The sequence below is a fragment of the Ammospiza nelsoni genome, chromosome 1 (assembly GCF_027579445.1).
Source record: "Ammospiza nelsoni isolate bAmmNel1 chromosome 1, bAmmNel1.pri, whole genome shotgun sequence".
Classification (NCBI taxonomy): domain Eukaryota; kingdom Metazoa; phylum Chordata; class Aves; order Passeriformes; family Passerellidae; genus Ammospiza; species Ammospiza nelsoni.
Window position 1 is genome coordinate 30,178,164 of NC_080633.1, and position 17,879 is coordinate 30,196,042.

At 38.7% G+C, this 17,879-nt stretch overlaps 1 protein-coding gene across 1 annotated transcript in view; it reads left to right on the forward strand.

Annotated features, from left to right (window-relative positions):
• Positions 1 to 17,879, forward strand: part of BZW2 (basic leucine zipper and W2 domains 2) — a 56,347-nt gene that overhangs the window by 16,296 nt on the left and 22,172 nt on the right. The window contains exons 2-5 of the mRNA XM_059484042.1: positions 2,830 to 2,894; positions 8,973 to 9,149; positions 10,243 to 10,346; positions 13,433 to 13,498. Of these exons, the coding sequence (XP_059340025.1) occupies positions 2,837 to 2,894; positions 8,973 to 9,149; positions 10,243 to 10,346; positions 13,433 to 13,498 (405 nt within the window). The 5' untranslated portion in view covers positions 2,830 to 2,836. The remainder of the gene's footprint in view (positions 1 to 2,829; positions 2,895 to 8,972; positions 9,150 to 10,242; positions 10,347 to 13,432; positions 13,499 to 17,879) is intronic.

A 17,879-nucleotide genomic window follows, 5' to 3' on the forward strand; every position in this document is an offset into this window, starting at 1 on the left:
TGAAAAAAAAAGTTTGCATTGCATTCACTTTTGTAAATTTTATTATTCAGGCATCTGTTGTGGTAGCAACAGCACTTTAAAATCTCGTTTTCAGGACTTGATGCCATTCTCAATCCTTGTATAGATCACTGGGTTGGTTTTGCTCACTCTCAAGATTGTGTTTCTTAATGAAGGATCCTGGGCCATTGCTTGAGGCAGTGCCTTATAAAGCCAGACCCTCACTCGAGCAGATTAGAGCACAGCACATTTAAAGCTAAATATAGAAGAATGCATATCCTGTGTTCTTGGTAATTAACTATTCAAGAGTCTCTTCTAGTGCACTGAACCTTTAGTCATTAAATCTGCCACAAGTTGGGAGTCCTGCTTTAACTGCTTTTTTTTAAAATCTTTTTCCCAGCTGTCTTAAAGGACATACATTTTGTTCACAGGCAACCGTTAAAATCCATAGTCAAGCTTCAGGTGCATGCAAGTGTTTTTGCAACTTAAAAATACACTGCATCCAAGGAAAGAAGTCTGGTGTTAGAAATTCAGTGTATGCATTTCTGTCTTTCATAGAAACTGGGAAACTGTCCAAGTGTGCTGGGTTGAAGGCTTTTGTGTGTTGCTTAAGGAAGTGGGCACTGTGACCCCAGCCTGACAGCATGTTTGTGCTCTGGAAGAGCTGTGAAAAGTGGAGTTCTTACCTGCTGTGTGCCTTGCTTGACATTTTTTTTGCAAACCTTTTGGGTTCCTCTTGCCATCTCTTGAAATTAATGTTTTTGGAATAAGGTGTAAGGTGTCCAGGCAAAACATAAAAACAAGTCAAAAATACCTAGGTGAATGTTATAGATCATTCTCTTTACAAATAACTGAAGGACAGAAAGACAGAGCAGATAAGTATGTCAAATCTAGGCAGTCCCTGGCTGGAGGCTGGGCTGTTGCTCATCCCTGTAGATTGCTGGATTATCTGCCTAATTAATTTATAAAGCACCTCCTGTTCCTCTAACACCGAGCTGTCTCATCAGGGGAAAGAGCCTTTGGAGCTGTGCTGTGAAGGCACTCCTGGATCCTACAGCACTTTGAAAGATCCCATGTTACCTGCCTGGCCATGTTTAACTCTTTGCAGATTACCAGAACGTTTTTCCAGAGGGCTGTTAAGTGTTGCAGTTGTTTTGAAATGTTCCTTGGTCTGTTAGAACTGCAGCTTGAAGTCTCAGTGATGTGTGAATCTCAGTTGAACTGCTTGTTGTGTGTTTGTGGTTTTGTGACTTACAGGATGCAAACCTTTACTCTGAACTCCACTGGCTATTTCCAGTTCATGTGCCTGCATGCAGAGTTTTTGACTGGATAAGTGGTAAACCTAGACTAGAAGGAAGTGATTTGCCAAGTAAAATATTTGAAATGCTGCAAAAGTGGCCAGCTAGGGAAGCTGCCACTACAAGTCTGGTGAAAGGGAATACATTGTATAGCTGGAGCATTGTTAAGAGAGTTAAATGAACTTTCAGGGGTAGAGAAAACACTACTTGGATAGTAACATGTGATTGATGGCTTTCTCAGCCATGGAGCTTGAATTTCTTTTCATTTGTGGTAGGAAGCATGTCGGCAAATCTGTGTACTTCTGAACTAGACCTGCAGAGTCCACAATGAAGAAATACAAATAATACAGATTTATGTAAAACTGCAGTTATTAGAAGAACATGCTCAAAGTCTTTCACGAGAAGGTTTAATTCTGGACAAGAAACTCATATGTAACAGTGACCAAATGGCCTGCAGGGTGTGGAGTAGGTGGCCTCTAAGTGTCAGGGCTGGCAGGTACTGTGGGCAGGACAGGATGATGGCCTGTGGTGATTCCTAGTGCTGCAAAGCTTCCTTTTAATTGCTGCTGTTTGCATTCAGCTCTTGGTTCAGCTGCTCTTTGCATAAGCTAAGTTTTGTGCGATGAAACTGATTGTATCCAAAGCTTAAAAATAGTTTTGTTTTCTTTAGATAAAGTGACATTAATATATTATCACTTCCTGATTATTTTGACATTGTGTGTTGAGATTTGTTGTAAAGGTCTGAAGTAATACATTAATATATTATCACTTCCCAATTTTTTTGACATTGTGTGTTAAGGTTTGCTGTAAAGGTCTGAAGTAATAAAAGCTCAGTATTTTTTACTGTTGTATGATGTGCCATGTAGGTCCTTAACTCTGTATGTATGCTCAAAGTTGATGGGGTGAGGGATTTGTTTATCTTCTATTATTTTTACAACACCCACATGCTTTTCAGAACTGAAAGTTGCTAAGATACAGTGATGCTTGTAAGAAATGTTTGATTAGAATTTGACGATTAAAACACTGTCTTTATGGTTAGAACACAAAATCTTGTCTTGAGCTGGACAGTGCATAACCCTGGGCATGCATCTGCCTGGTGGCTGTGCCAGAGGGTGGGCCCTGTGCCATGCTGAGCCTCACCAGGTTGGCTCCCAGCCCTCTGCCTTAGTGGCTTCTGTGCCCCCAGCATCCCCACAGGCTGCATGGGCAGTGGCTGTGTACCCCTGCCCCAGGAGTAAGGGCAGTGACTACATCACCTTCCCAGTCAGTTCTGAATCTTCACAGTTTTTTGCAGAGATGCCAACAGCCAGGTTTTAAGAAAAACACATCTTATTGAAGTTATCCTTGGATTGTAGTGCTCTTCATCTTAAAGATAATGTGAATTACTCTTGGAAAATGTGTTAAGAATTTTCTTTACCTGTCATATGTTGGGATTTTGCTACCCTGAGTCCTTATTTTGCCTTTAGATTAAATTGTTGCTGTAAATGATAGAGTATAAATATTTTTCCCTTTCTTTCTTTCTTTCTTTCTCCAGAAATTTTATGAATAAGAATCAGAAGCCGGTGCTAACAGGCCAGCGGTTCAAAACTAGGAAGAGGGGTAAGTTGCATTACAATTTTTGCTTTATTTTCTTTGTTAAAATGACTAGAAACAGAGCAGGTGGAATGGTTGAAAGTTCAGCTGAAGGATTTTTCTCCCCTTCTTTTCAGCCATGTTAAGATTGAAGATGTTACTTTGAACTAAGCTCTATGAATTGTATTATTTTCACTATATACCCTAGGACTTGATGTAAATTTGAGTTTATGAGATATGAAGTCTTGTGGAGGCTTCAGTTAAAGATTAGATGCTAAATGAATTTATAATATATTTGCATATGATAAAGAAAACTTGTTAGATGTTTGGTTTGGGTGTTTCTTAAAATGTCCTTTTCAACTAAGAAAGCAAAATATGAGCTTTTTTTTAAAAGTTTAAAGAAAACTACCTGGGCTTTTTTGGTCTGATTTTCGTTTTTACTTCATTGACTCATACGAATGCCATGTCTGTAAGTGAACCTTTCTTATCTAAAAAAAGGAATTTTCTCACCTTCCTTCTCCATGAGATGGTCAGATCATCTCACTGGCCCTGCTTTCAGGTCAGAAGGAGATCAGGAACTTCCTCTTTCACAAATATTTATTCCTCCTGTGTTAGTGTAGTCTTTTTTTTTTTTTTAATTGTTTAAATAAAACAATTTTGTGAGTCTCAATTTACTCATTGTGATACTGATTTTCTGTAAACATGACCAACAGTTTAAGTACAGTAGAGCATCAATTTTTAAAGAAAGCTGAGTGGTGCTGATTGTACCATCCAGGTATCTGGCACAGCAGATATCATCCTAACATGCTTGCTTATACCATACTCAGAACTCATTTGTTGCAGTTTAGGTGGCTGGGATGAATGCCCAACAGTCTGAGGCAGAGTGACAAAATACATCTAATTGTTTATTTTATTCCGTTCCTGCTCCCCCACCAAAAATCCAAGTCTGGTTTGTGAAAAGAAGGATTAGATTTTTGGTGGTATAATAGTAGATTATTGCAGCAGACAGGTGGGGTTCCTGTCTGTCATGAAACAGACATTTTCCATCTTGACTTTCCTGTTTCTGATCAAAAGCTAACAAGTCTTAAAAGCTTATTTAAACGTCTTGTGACAGAAAATGTAAATATGAGCATTTTCTTAGTGTGGATGAGAGAAACAAAGAGAGTTGGTAACCTTTCTCAGAAAATTTCAAATTCTGTCACAGCTCTGAAGAGCTGAATGATGAGTGTCTAGAGATCTAGGATGATCATGAAGCTTAGGTAGGAATTGCAAAATAGTTTAGTCATGTTAAAAAGCAGTGCCAGCTTTCTCTCATCTTTCCTGCCTTGCACCCAGCACTTCAGTTTGTTTCACTAGTACAGTCTCTTAAATGCAAAATGTCTTTCCTATGGTACATATGCAACGTTTGTAAGGATAACTAATTAAAAAAGAAACCAGTGTTGTTTGTAATTAAATATCATGGTGCTCCAGTAATTAGTGGGATTACCTTTCTATCAGTGTGCTCGAGGGCATTATGCAGTGGGAGCTGTACACTGCAGTAATTCACAGCCATATAGATGTGGCCAGAGGAGTGGAATTAGCAACCCCTAAAGAAATCTGTCTGTCAGATCAGCCAGTAGAAGCACTCAGACATGCACACTGCTGGATTGATCCCATGTATTTTTCAGTCTAGGCCAGTCAGTTGTGGTAAATATGTTTTTTGATAAACTTGTCTTAGAAAAATATTCTCTCTCTCAGAGACTTTCACTTTGTTTTCCACTGAGTTTGACATAATCTGTCATAGTACAGATTTGGTCTTTCACTCCTATTTAATGCCAGCAATAATTAGAATAAATAAAGATACTTGATTTGCAATTCTGTGCCTATCCCTTGGATTACTGTTTAGAGTGGTTGGAGGTAACCCTAGATAACTCACTGATTACATGGAAGAAAGAAAAAACACGGGGGGGTCGTCTGAAAGATTGGTTGGGGTTTTTCTTTTGAGAGAGGTTTCTTAAATGGGATTGTGGATATTAAATGGCTTTAATATAGAAATTTTAACATGCAAACACTTTTTGTACTCAAAGCATAAAATCTCTTCTTCAAAAGGGGTGTCATCCTTGTTGCCTTAAGATTTTAATAGCCTGCTTGGAAATTTGTTGGTACTTAGTTCTTTCTAGAGGCAGAGTGTTTAAGGAAAAGAAATGGCTTCCAAGTATGTTTATTCCATTAGGTTTTCAAATACTTTTGTGTCTCAGCAGTGCCACAGGTTGTTAGGTCTTTGGCTTAAGACTAGATGATACTATTGGGGTTTTTTATGCTGAGTTTCAGTATATCAGGGAGTCCTGAAATGTCACCCAGGCAGGACAGAGTGCAGTAGCTGTGGTTTGACCGTGACATTTTGGTGTTTGGAGACTGTAATGTGGCATGTAACAGGCAGACAGGTAGGGGGTCTGAAACATGCACATGCTGGGGACAGTGAGCTGCTTATTTTTACCCACTTGTGTCCCATGGTACTCCTTTTTCCCTTCTGCATATCCCTGGAGCACTGCCATCTCAGCAAGGTGTGACACTGCAGTCAGGCATCCAATAAAATTAATGCATATGTGAGCTCTTACCACTGGTCAGCTAGCTGCAACTAATCTCAGGTTGTAAAAAACTTCTGAGCTTTCAGAAATCAAAAAAGAATAATACAATGTTTTCGATTTAAAGTTTGAGTGTATGCTTAGTGTGTAAAATATCTTTGAGAGAGAACCATGGAAGAGGAGCTTGTAAATCTCTCTCTAGTTATATTGATTAACCAAATGAAAGAAATAAGCCTTGCATGCAGCATATATAGTGGCAGACATTCAAATCACTTTAAAAAGATTTGAAGGAAGAAAAATTATGCTGTTAAGGGAAGAACCTTCCAAGGGAGGGAGGCATCTCACAGTTCCTATCAATCTAGGAAAATAAAATAGTTTGGTCAGTTCTTGGTATAATCTCTGTATCTGTTGAATATTCCTTTTTCAGTGAGGGTCAGCAGTAGTTGGTGTCTGGCGAGTACTTGTGTTTATGGAGCTGTATTTGTGGAGATAAGAAAATTATCTAATAAAAAGTCAATATTAACACCTTTATGTTACCGTGTTTGGCCCCTCTTCTTACTTCATGTTATCTTTTTTCTTCCACAGAATTACAGTTGTGGGCCTTCTGTTGAAGTGATAAAATTAATTAAGGACAAGCTATGAATATACTTGGTGATTTTCTTAGAAGCAAAAGATAGGAAATCAGGATCTAGGAACATGCTGAAAATGAAAAGCTGTGTATAGCACTGATGCAGTGGATATTGTGTGCATCACATCTGCAAGCTACACCTGCCTCTGCCAGCCAATGATTTGATCTGTGCTTGTTTAGTAATTGTGCACTTGACAGCTCAACAGACTGTCACCACTTGTTGGTGATGGCTTCTTACTCACCCTCTTGTAATACATCAGCATATTCCTCTTCAGTACATTAGCTTGGTAGGAAAATGTTTCAATAAAATTATAAATCATTTTTCATGCAATGAATTCACCTCTTGTTGCTGTGTAAATTTTTAGATTGTGATAGGCAAGAAAATAATAGGGTACTACAGATACAAGGAAGACTTCTGGGGCAGGGAAAGAATCTATTTTAAATAACTAAGAAATGTTAATCATGGTATTTGTGTTTGTACTGAGCACTGTGTACCCATGATACCAAGCATATAATACCTTCTAGTTTAGATGAAAACATCTTAAATTTTTACATAAAATACATTTTAAAAAGTAAACCAGGATTTTTTTTTCAGTTCTTAAAACAAAGGTCTGTCTTCTTGCTGCTTTATGTGTCATCAAGCATTTTAAATTTTTTTTTACTCTTCAAATAATACTTACTTGGCAATCCCAAAGAGAATAATTGCACTCAGATGCTTGTTTATGGGTGGAACTGTGTTTCTTGTGCACAAGTAAAACTGCCTGAAGTACACATACTGAAGTACTTATTTCAGTAAAAGATTGGTTTGTTTCTTGGTTGGTTGGCTGCTTTGTTCTTTGGTTTGGGTTGGGTTTTGTACTTCAAGTTGGAAGAGAGCTGCAACTGAGTGTTTGGTAACAGGTCTGATGGCTTGGAAGGGATTCCAGTAGCATGCTTCTCTCTGGGCGTTTTTTCCTTGGAGCAAAGGCACATACTTGAATTCTCCTCTCAACCTCCTGGTTTGTCCCTGATGGCTGTGCCCTGCAGATAGGAGAGGTGGTTCCTCAAAACACAGACTCCAGGGTTTCATCACAGCCAAAGTGAAGATAACGTGGCTGAGAGACTGAACATCTCCAAGGTCTGGTGTGAAGTAAAAGCCTGGGAAGAAGTCCAGAAAAGGGGCATTATTGAGTAGTGAGTGTATTGGGTGCTGAGAGCGTGGTGGTGGAGAGTCTGGGTTGGCCCTGTGTTTGTGTGCATCACTTCATGGGGAGCCAGAGTTGGGAGTAGATGGTTGCTTGAGCATATGTATGGGTGTCCATGGAGTTGTCTCAGTTTTGGTCTGAGGTCAGGTTTGGGGGATGGAGAAGCAATCCATGTGGAGATGGGTTGTAGACTCAGTCATGAAAAGCTTGGGAAAAAGGGGATCTTACAGTCTTCCAGTGCTTAGTGCTTGAGAGGCAGCCCTTGAACTGCAGCTGGCTCATTGAAAGGACAAGTGGACTCATCCCCTGAGCTTCCCAGTGGCTGGGACACTGAGTGGAAGGGACTGCTTTGTGCCTTCCAGGTACAATTGCTGTGGAAGAAAGGGATGCATTGGAAGTGGAAGAGAATGTGCAAGTGAGGTACTGAAGGTGCTAGAATGAGTGCTCCCCACGTACATGCAGCAGAGGAGAGATAACTTTGCTGTATGAGAAATAGAAAAGCTATCAAAAGTAGGAATTGTCTGTGAAACAGTTATTCAATGCCATGAAAGTACTGTGGAAGGAAGAGATTAGGGAAGAGAGGCTGTTAAAAAGCAAGGTCTCTTGTTTAAGGCCTGGGATGAAAAGCTGCTCTATGAGTAGCAGGGAACAGAAGCCTGCAGCCAGAGGATGCATAAAGTCTCTCACAGAAAGTCTGCAAGCATTGCAGCTGGCATATTTCAGACTGCATTAACATATGTTTTGACAGAAATTTAACCAATCCTCAATTATCTTTGTGAGTAAAAATCTGTGAATTGATCCTCTGGATATTTTCCAATCTTTCAAGAACTTGTATCAGTGTTTGTGTCAGCAGGTGATAACAGCCCTGGGTATGAGTGCACAGAACAGCTTGCAATTTTGTTTCTGAAGTTCAAGTTATTTTAACAGTAACAAGCATTTCATTTGTGCCCTTTTGTAAAGGCAGGGCAGGTTTTCTTAAGAAGCTTCAAGTGGCCACAGTAAGCTGTTAACTGCGTGGGCAAAAAGGCAACAGGAGGTATGGGTAAATCTACATAAGAGTTACCTGGAGGCTGCAGTTGTTTCTGTTGTGAGTAATGACCTTGACACAGGGACTTTGGGGGTCAGGCTGTGCCTTAACTGAATTCAGCAAGGGACAGCTGTGGAAAAAGCAATGTGAGTGCTGTGTTCATAGTGCTGCTTAAGTCTGTGAATATAAAGGATAAATTCTTGGTTGTATTGTGTTGCTTTAAATGTTTATTCAAAAACTAGTTTTATTAATAACTCAGTCTCCTGTTTTTCCTGAAGACTCTTTTTGAAAACGTTTTAGTTATGTGACCATAGTTATTAGAAGAAAACTAGCAGGAGATGAAAAGTGAAGTGTTCATACCTTGAGATTATGTACTCATACCTTGGCATTCCCATTATTCTGCTCTCAGAACAAGAGAAGAGTGTGAAGTTAGAAAACAATAGTTGCTTTTCCTTTATTTATGTTCCCATATGTTTATGTGTGTTTTGGTGTTGGGAGATGATGAGGAGAGGGGAAGCAAGGGTAAACACTACAGAATTTCCAGAAATTATACAAGCCAAACAAACTTCTGGTGTGTTGACCAGAATGAGAAGAGTATTTTAGGTGCCACAGTCCTTTCAATTGCTGACTGATACAGGATTTTAACAAGTTTTAAAACTGACACCCTCTCTCTTTCCTTCTCCTTCTTTCTCTCTGTTTCAGATGAAAAGGAGAAATTTGAACCCACAGTCTTCAGGGATACAATTGTCCAAGGCCTCAATGAAGCTGGGAATGACCTGGAGGCTATAGCCAAGTTTCTGGATGCAGCGGGCTCCCGACTTGATTATCGCCGCTATGCTGACACACTCTTTGATATTTTGGTAGCTGGCAGCATGTTAGGTAACCTGCAGAATATCTGACAGAGAATGTTGATGATCAACCTTGCTTGCTTCTTTTGAGATGCTGTCTTCCTCTACAGTGGAAATTATAGCCTGTATTACAAGTTCAGTGCTTGCATCTCGTATCATAGCACTGTTTGTTGTTTGTCGTGCAGTAATACCTCGGTACTTTCTGGATATTGCTCTGAGAAGCCTTCAGTCTGAGCTAAACCAGCATATAATTGCAACAGCAAAGAGAATGAGACATGCTAACTAGGGGAAACAGAAGGATTTATTAGCATAAAAAGGTGCATTCCAGGTTAAGAGCTGCTGCAAATCTTGCTTTGTAGATGGTGCAACAAAAGGTAGCTCAGAGAAGTGAAGGATAATGAGGTGTGCCTTGTGGATGTTCATGGGACTTTTCTACCGGTATCAGTGGCAGCTTCTGGCAAAAACCATACTTTTCACTTTCCTCTTTATTTTGAGTAAGTTGTCTCCTTTTACTGGTCACATTGCTTTGACTCCTGCTTCCTGCTCTTTGGTATGCAAGAAGAAAATACATTTTTGTAAGATTTGAGGTAGTGCAGGAAACAGCAGCTATATTCTTAGAAAATGCCTAGGGAAAAACTCTCGATGAAATAAGCCAGTGTTTGGAATGTTTACATGAGCTTGGTAAGCATTAGAGGGAGTTAGCAGGGTACTCCAAGTACTCAGATTGCTAACACAGTGCTAATACTTTCCTCTTTGGGAAGGATTTACATTATTGTGGTGTTTAAAGAATTAAAATAATGTGTAAGGGTTATGCTCCAACCCATAGTTGTTTGATCACTCTGTGTTCTCAAGACCAGCTGAGATTCCTTAGGGTGAGCTGAATCACTCAGCTCTGTGAGGACTGTGTGTTCTGCAGTGCAGCATATCAGCCAGGTGTTCCTTCTGTCAGGTGCCCCCACATCTTAGCAAAGTTAGGTCTGTCTCTGTTTCTTCCTCTCCCCTGCTAACTGTTGCTGTGGCCCTTTGCCTGTGTGATATTAACATAAGACTTACTAGTCTTACTAAATCTTACATTCTTTAAAGTAAGAAATGATTCCTTGCCTTTTTTTTCTCCTTTCTCACAGCTCCTGGAGGAACACGCATAGACGACAATGACAAGACCAAGATGACCAACCACTGTGTATTTTTTGCAGATGAAGATCATGATGCCATCCGAAATTATGCTCAGGTCAGTAAAGGCAGAGCTGATTACTGTTTTCCATTTATGTGTCAAAAGGGATTAAAGTGAAACATCTGCAGACTGCCTCGGCTGCACTAGGCTAGCTGCAGACCAATTGAAAATCCCGTTAATCATTAATCTGCCCTAACACAGACGTTTTAGGTAAGAAAATAGGATGTTTGAGATAATCTGATCACAGCTGGCAATGCTTTCTTTACAAAAAGCAGTCTTGCTTATCACAGTCTACCATTGGTTGAGGCTATTTCTAGACACCGCCCTTACTAATTTTGTTGACCTTTTCTGTGTGCAGACTGAAATATTTATATGACCATATTTAAAGAAACACATGCACTGTATCAGAAATTCAGCTTTTATAAGCAATGGTGTGGCCAGCAGGATCAGGGCAGTGTACATCTCCCTGTACTCAGCACTGGTGAGGCCACACCTCAAATCTGTTTTGGGCCCTCACTACAAGAAAGACATTGAGGTGCTGGAGAGTGTCCAGAGAAGGCCAGTGGAGCTGGAGAAGGTCTGGACCACAAGCCCTGTGAAGAGCAGCTGAGGGAGCTGGGGGTGTTTAGCCTGGAGGAAAGGAGGCTCAGTGGAAACCTTATCACTCTCTACAATTCCCTGAAAGGAGGCTGTAGCCAGGAAGGGGTCGGTCTCTTCTCCCACGTAACAAGTGACAGGATGAGAGGAAATGGCTTCAAGTTGTGCCAGGTGAGGTTTAGATGACTATTAGGAAAAATTTATTCACTGAGAGTTGAAAACATTGTATTAGACTGCCTAGGGAAATGAAGTCACCAGTCTCAGAGATATTTAAGAGATCTGTAGACATGGTAGCCTAGGGCCATGGTTTAGTGGCACTTGGCTGGGATAACAGTTGGACTCTGTGGTCTTCAAGGTTTTTTCCAACCTAAACAATTCTATGAAGTGCATGAATGACAAAAACTATGAAGCTCACGCCTCCAACCTTTAGTTGCATAACTTGTTAGGAGTTAGGCATATATTCCAAGAGCTTTCATTTCTCCTGCATATGTGATGTCTAATTTCTTCCTGCAGGAATAAGGCTTGCATAAATAGGCCTATGTGAAATTAATACAAAAAGCCAGTGAACCCTAAAAGATTCTTGAATAGAAACTAACTTTGCACAACTCCTTAATGGAAGGTAGTAATTATATGAGAAATTACAGTAAGAATTCTATGGAAAGTTCAAAGCCACTATGCAATTCTGGATACCAGTAGGATTGCATGAAATGCAATACCCTTGCAACTCCCCTATGTCAAAACCCTTACTGTTAATTATTTATGTATTTATCTTTTTAAATCACTGGATATTATTGGAATGCTGGAGACAGTGACTAAAAGAATAAAAGCTGCTGTCCCTGCTAAGGTCTTTAGGGTGATAAGTTCCTGGAAAGGTGCATAGCTGATTTAAAGAGTGCTGAGGTCAAAATCTGCATTGGTAAAAAATGTTTGCTTAATAGCAGAAAGCTCCTTTAAAAAACATCTAATTAATAATCTAAATCAGTGAAATATACTTATTTTTGGAAAGGGAGTCAATATTTCTTACGCATCAGCTTTATCATCTCTTGAAAACAGGGTATGCTGCTTCAGGAAAATCTCTGTTATCAGTAAATGCATTGATTCTGTCTTCTTGAATTTTAATATTTTAACGATCTTTTGAACAAAAATTGGCAGTTCCAGTCCTCCAAGGAGAAATTTAAAGTGAAAGATTGCATATTGAAAAATGGAAAGGAAGGCTTCACCTCAGGATTTGAAGGAGTGGAATTTTCAATGGATTCTCTGCACTTCAAACCAAAAGCCACCAAAATAAATCAGCATTTTGTAATTAATGCCTGAAGAGTTGTGTCCTTTTATTGACCTTGCCATTTTTTTGTACATCATGAAAAATAGAGCTCTTACTGTATTATAAAAATGTGGAGTTAGTCTAAAATAGTGTTAAGATCTTTCTTTAATCTAGAAGATACCTAGAAGGTAATTTCTTACTCTGTGTCCCAAGTAGTATGGCTAGTTTTTTATGGATTTATTATGGAAACGATTAAAAGTGAAAAGTCTTCAACTCAAAAAACTGAAGTTAGTATTGATATTTTAGCTGATTATTTGCATATGAAGTCATGCTTCTGTCATTTACAGAGACTTAAAAAATATGCAGAATTTTGTTTGGAAATACTAACAAGAATATTACTTTTTCATCTTTATCTTATTTCATTACGATTCTGTGTGTGTCTACTTTGCAGCATGGCCACATTTGATTTTCCACTTTTTCTGAGGCAAAATACTACCAGTTAGGATGTAGGGATGTGTTTTATATTATGAAAACTGAATTGAAGCTTTCTAAACCTAATTTTCCTTCCTCCCCCATCCAATGTGGCTATAATGTCATTTGTTCCCCACATAAGCCTTTTTACCTGTGACAGTGAGTCATATGCTTTGTGCCTTCGTACAGCAGTGCAAGTGGTGATTTGTTCATTTAATTTCTTATCTTTTCCTTTGTCACCTTGAATGAACTCTGCACCTGTGCTGTTTCTGGTTTCATAGTCTGTGGTCACATGATGGGAAACAAATGGTGAAAACTGGAGAACAAGTGGTTCCAATAACATAATGGTTTTAGAAGCTTTGGCAAATGTTCTTCCTCTTTCTGTGACAGTAGTGTGTTTTGCTGTAAACATTCATGTTAGTCGATTTGCCAAGATATTGCATCTTTTGAAGATGCCCACCACCCTTACTGCATCAACTGAGAGCTTCCCCAGGGCTGCATTATTGGAGGAAGGGTGCAGTTACCCTCTTCCTTCTCTCCCTTGCTTTTATCTATGGATAAGGTGAAAAGCAGAGAAGGAAAAAAAGTTTGAAAAACATGAAAATACTCAAACTGCAATAAATTCTCCCATTCAAGCATTGCTCTATGAAGCAAGAATAACAAAATTCAGAGAAGGATGTTTTCTACTCTCCATGTGGCAGACAACACTAGAGAAATCATTCTGCAAGCTGCTTATTTCCCTTCACTTTTTTTTGTAAAGAAAGATGGCTGTAATTGTTAAACACTTTTTAAGTTAATCTGTGTTTATCTCTAGGTCTTCAATAAACTTATCAGGAGATACAAATATCTGGAGAAAGCATTTGAAGATGAAATCAAAAAGGTAATGTTGATGGCAGTCTTTACTGCAATGATAATATTTTTACTATATTTCTAATATAATTGTATATCTACAAATGTGATGCTGCTAGGTGTTTTATTTGGCTGTGCTGGAAAAGAGGATGGAATCTACAGGAGGCAGCTTTATTCTACAAATTCAGCTCTGTGGGAATACTGCAGGAAGCACTTGATGTATCATATTTCTGAATTAATGAGTCCTTTGGTTGCTGTGACCAAACTCACTTTCTTATTCCAGACTTTTTTGTGCAAAAGTTTGATACACTTTGGAATATACCTCTTAATGAGAAGTGGTATTACTGTCATGCAAATAGAACATCTTTCTGGTTTTTTTCCAAAAAATGAATGCCAATCTGCTTTGCAGCATGTCTCTTGGCATATGAATATTAAACCACTCCTGCACTGTGAAATGAAGTTTTCCATTCCATAACCACAAGTTTTTTGTATTTGAGACCACAGGTATGTGTAAGAGAGAGTCCTCACCAGTGGCAGAGTGCTCAGGATTTGTCTCTTAGACTGTAGTGGCTATTTGTGGATACTGTTTTGTTTTGTGATGCTGAACTCTAAGGAGACAGGAAAAGCCAGGGTAAAAATGTTTGAAAAACAACATACAGATTTATTTTGTCTGTGTTGAGTTCCTAGTAACAGATGTAAATATCTTTTCTAATGGCCTGAATAAGTAATAAACACTGTACTGTTCTGTAACTTAACAGGCATGCTGGTAGTGGCAAAACTTGTCCCATGACTAAAGTGTCATGTTTGTTAAACATAAAAATGTGTTTCCATATTATTTAAACATTAGAAAGGTTGCTGCAAGGGTCAAATGAGGGCACATTTGGAGCTTGGTACCTCACCAGCACTTCTTGTGCCTGAATTAATTTGGCTTTGATTTATACGTTCTTGCTCATACAGGAAATTATTTTTACACTTGTGGCCAGCATGCCTATCAACTGATGCTGATTACTCAGTACATCATTCTAAAGACCTAAATTTACCTCTATCCCCACACAAATCTAATGTTCCTGCTGTTAATTACTGTAATCACTGACATGAGAAGCGCTGACTCACAGCATTCAAGTTTCAGAGAGTGCTCAGCATATTAAGTAAATGCCATGTCAATTCAAGCCGCCTCTGCTCATTGCTGCAACTTGCTTGGCTTTGCATCCTCTTCAGCTTCCAAAAATTCACTTTGCACTCTTAGTGACAAGATGAGACTATGGCACCTCCACTGCCATTGCCTTTAAAACCCTTGAGGACTACTTGTAGGTGCTTTTGCTTACCTTCTCCCTCCCCCTGCTTGTGTGAATCCACAAAGTGGCTGTTTTCTCATTTAGGAGGCTGCAGGGTTTTTAACCACTTAATCCTTTAATCCCTGCATGGTGAAATTTCTACAGGAGCAGCTGCCCATGGAGGTCCAGCAAATAGATACATTTTCATTTCCAGAAGGTGTTTCTGCTAGACCAAAGATGGCTGCAGTTAGTCAGTGGTTTAATATGTAAGAGAATGACTCGTTGACCTTTTTTTTGAGGGTCGTTGTCCCAGCAATGAAAGTGGTGTTTCTGGCAGAGTCATTAGGCAGATAGAGCACTTGGGGGATAATTAGCTCTTCTCATAGAAAAAGGCATGCCAAAAAAAAAACAAGGCAATACCAGCAGTTTCAGCTAAAGAAGCAGATGCTGTCAGTGGGACTTTTCTTTCAAGGGAGATTATCTTAGATAGCAGTATTTGCACAAGTATTTGCTTTATGTCTTCTATATCACAACTTCCTCATTAGGACATTGTTTTCTACCATCTTTCCCCTTTTTGTCTGCTTCTAGCCTTCAGTTATTTTATTTCTTTACTGTCTCCCCAAAATTGCCAGTTACTCATTTTTCTAAAGGCATTAGCAAACCATATATCCAAGTTTTACGTCTAAATTATTTTGTGCAAGCAATTTCAACAGATGTTGTTTAGATGCATTGCTCACTTGCTGTGTTTTGATGTAGGCACCTTAAATTCATACGAGCATGGCCCAGTGTACTGGTATAGACCATGACATTTTGCAATAATTTCAGTAAAATTCTAAGTTAAAAACTTGTGTTCTTCTTTCTCTACATAGGTATTTCCTTGGATAAAGAATGCAGTTATTTTCTGTCTATTTAGGATGTTTGCATGTTTAGGCAATTTTCTATATAAACTTTTTTATACCAGATTGGGGTAAGGTGCAGTTTTATTTTTTTGTCTTAACAGTGATAAGTGTTACCGAGTCATAACAGGATGTTTGAAGTGCTGGGAGATGTTGTGACATCCCCTATTTGTGTTCCTAGTTTCCCAAGGAAAGAACTGTAAATTAAGCTAGGAATTAGGAAATAAGAGGAGAATAACATTCTGAGATTGGATAGGGAGTGAGCAGAAATGCTTTAAGCTAGCCAGATGAAAGGCAAGACTCAGTCAGCAGGTGTCTGTTGCTGTATTAGCTGCCTTCTCCATTGCTGACAGTTCAGTGCTGTCTGCAGATGTGATAAACTGTCAGCAGCAGACCAGATAATGAAGACATAAAATGACACCATGCTCCCTGTTGGGTAGAGTTCCTTAATTTTCACCATTTAAGATGTCTGGATCACAAGAGGTGATCAGAAGCACTTGTTTTTCTTGTGTGCTTTTTAATGTTGCATGAATGTGTTTGCTTGGGCACATCTTCTATACCCAGAAATTGTGCTTAAAAGACTTTTTCTTTAATGACAAAAACAACATGGAACATCACATGATGCCTGGTCTTGTGCTTATTAGGTATTCTGAATTTCTGTTTATGTGGTTGGGAGTTCTTAGAGATATCACAGAAATACAAAATAATGAGGCAGAGCTGCCCTTTTTATGCCTGGAATGAGTTTGTATCTAAGGAAAGCAGTAATGTCTGTGCTTGGCTAGCAGCAGGGAAGCATTAGCTTGGAGAATGTTCTGTGGGTGGTTGGGAACTATTCTGAAGTGTCTTGGACATTTTGTGACTTTCCTACTGAGGTTTGTAATTGTGACGCTAAAAGAAAAGTGCTTAAATTAATCAGCAATAAAAATCTGAAGTAGCAACTTTGCACTGAAATTTAGGTTCTGTTTCAAGTTTTTTAAAATGGGTTTATGAAAGATTTGGGTTTTCCTATCACCCAGTCTCCCCCTAAACTGTTTCACAACTGCTAGAAAATATAGAATAGCATCCTTAATCAGCAGAAAAGGACAAGTCTAGGTTTGAACAGCTTTAGAAAAATATTAGTAAAACAAAAATTAGGCAAGTAGCACCAACAATACTTTAAGTAGCAAGGGATGTGTAGAAGATAAAGGTTCTGTTTAAAACAGAATTTTACATGAATGGATATAACTGTTCATGATCTACACGTTACTGATAAAGGGATGGAGGTTGGAGCTCAGAAGTATATCAAAACCTGGTCTGTTACATTAAAGGGGTCAGTGTGACCACTTTCTAATCAAAATCCTCATCCATTGGTTATTTAGAAGCAAAAGAAAAAAGATTTAAGTGGGGTATAGAGAAATCTGAAGCTGTTTCCTCTTTATTAACAGTCTCAGTACTTCCAGGAAAGAGATCTAATTCTCATTTTTTTTTCTTGTGCAGATCTCATTTTAGTACATTATTACTGATAAAGCTTGTATAAAGAGAGCTTTAAATCCACAGGCTTCCAGTTTACACTAGGATTATATTGAAATTCTGTAAGAACGTTCTGTTTTCCATTAAATGTGGCCCTGGAGTTCCTTTGCCTACACCATTATGCACACCAGTTAGTTGCTGCATTTGGAAATACAGCACACCATTTGTTTCTCAGGCATATATTTAGAAACAATAACTCCATTCTTCTGCATCCCAAATTTTCATGCATTTTGTGGTTGAGCCACAGTTTGCTGAAATAAAATTACACCTTGAGATTTGGTAGTTTCATAATTGTTCTTTTAAGCTAAAAGTGTGTGTTGCAGTCATTTGGCTGAAGCCCACTGGAAAAAATAAAAATTCCCAGTGATTTGTCTGTGGCTGAGTCATTCAGTCCTGTGTAAGCTGTAATTTAAAGCTGATGTTATTATGTAAGTACTGTATGAATGAGGGTTTTTTTCAGTTCTGTTCACTGATGCAGAGCAGAACTATTCATAAAACACTGCATGAGATTTAATAACTTCGTTAGTTACCTGAATTTTTAAAACATCACTGCATTCAGAAAGTTTTACATTTGTTGATAAACTGTTTGGATATCTCAGAGAAGATCTCTCACTGTCCGTGGTAATAAACAAGTTCAGGGACATGTATCATATTCTGTCCCTTTGTATGGATAGAATCTGATAATTAAGAAATACCCTAATGTGGAAACGTGGTGAGAATTTTCTATCAAAAC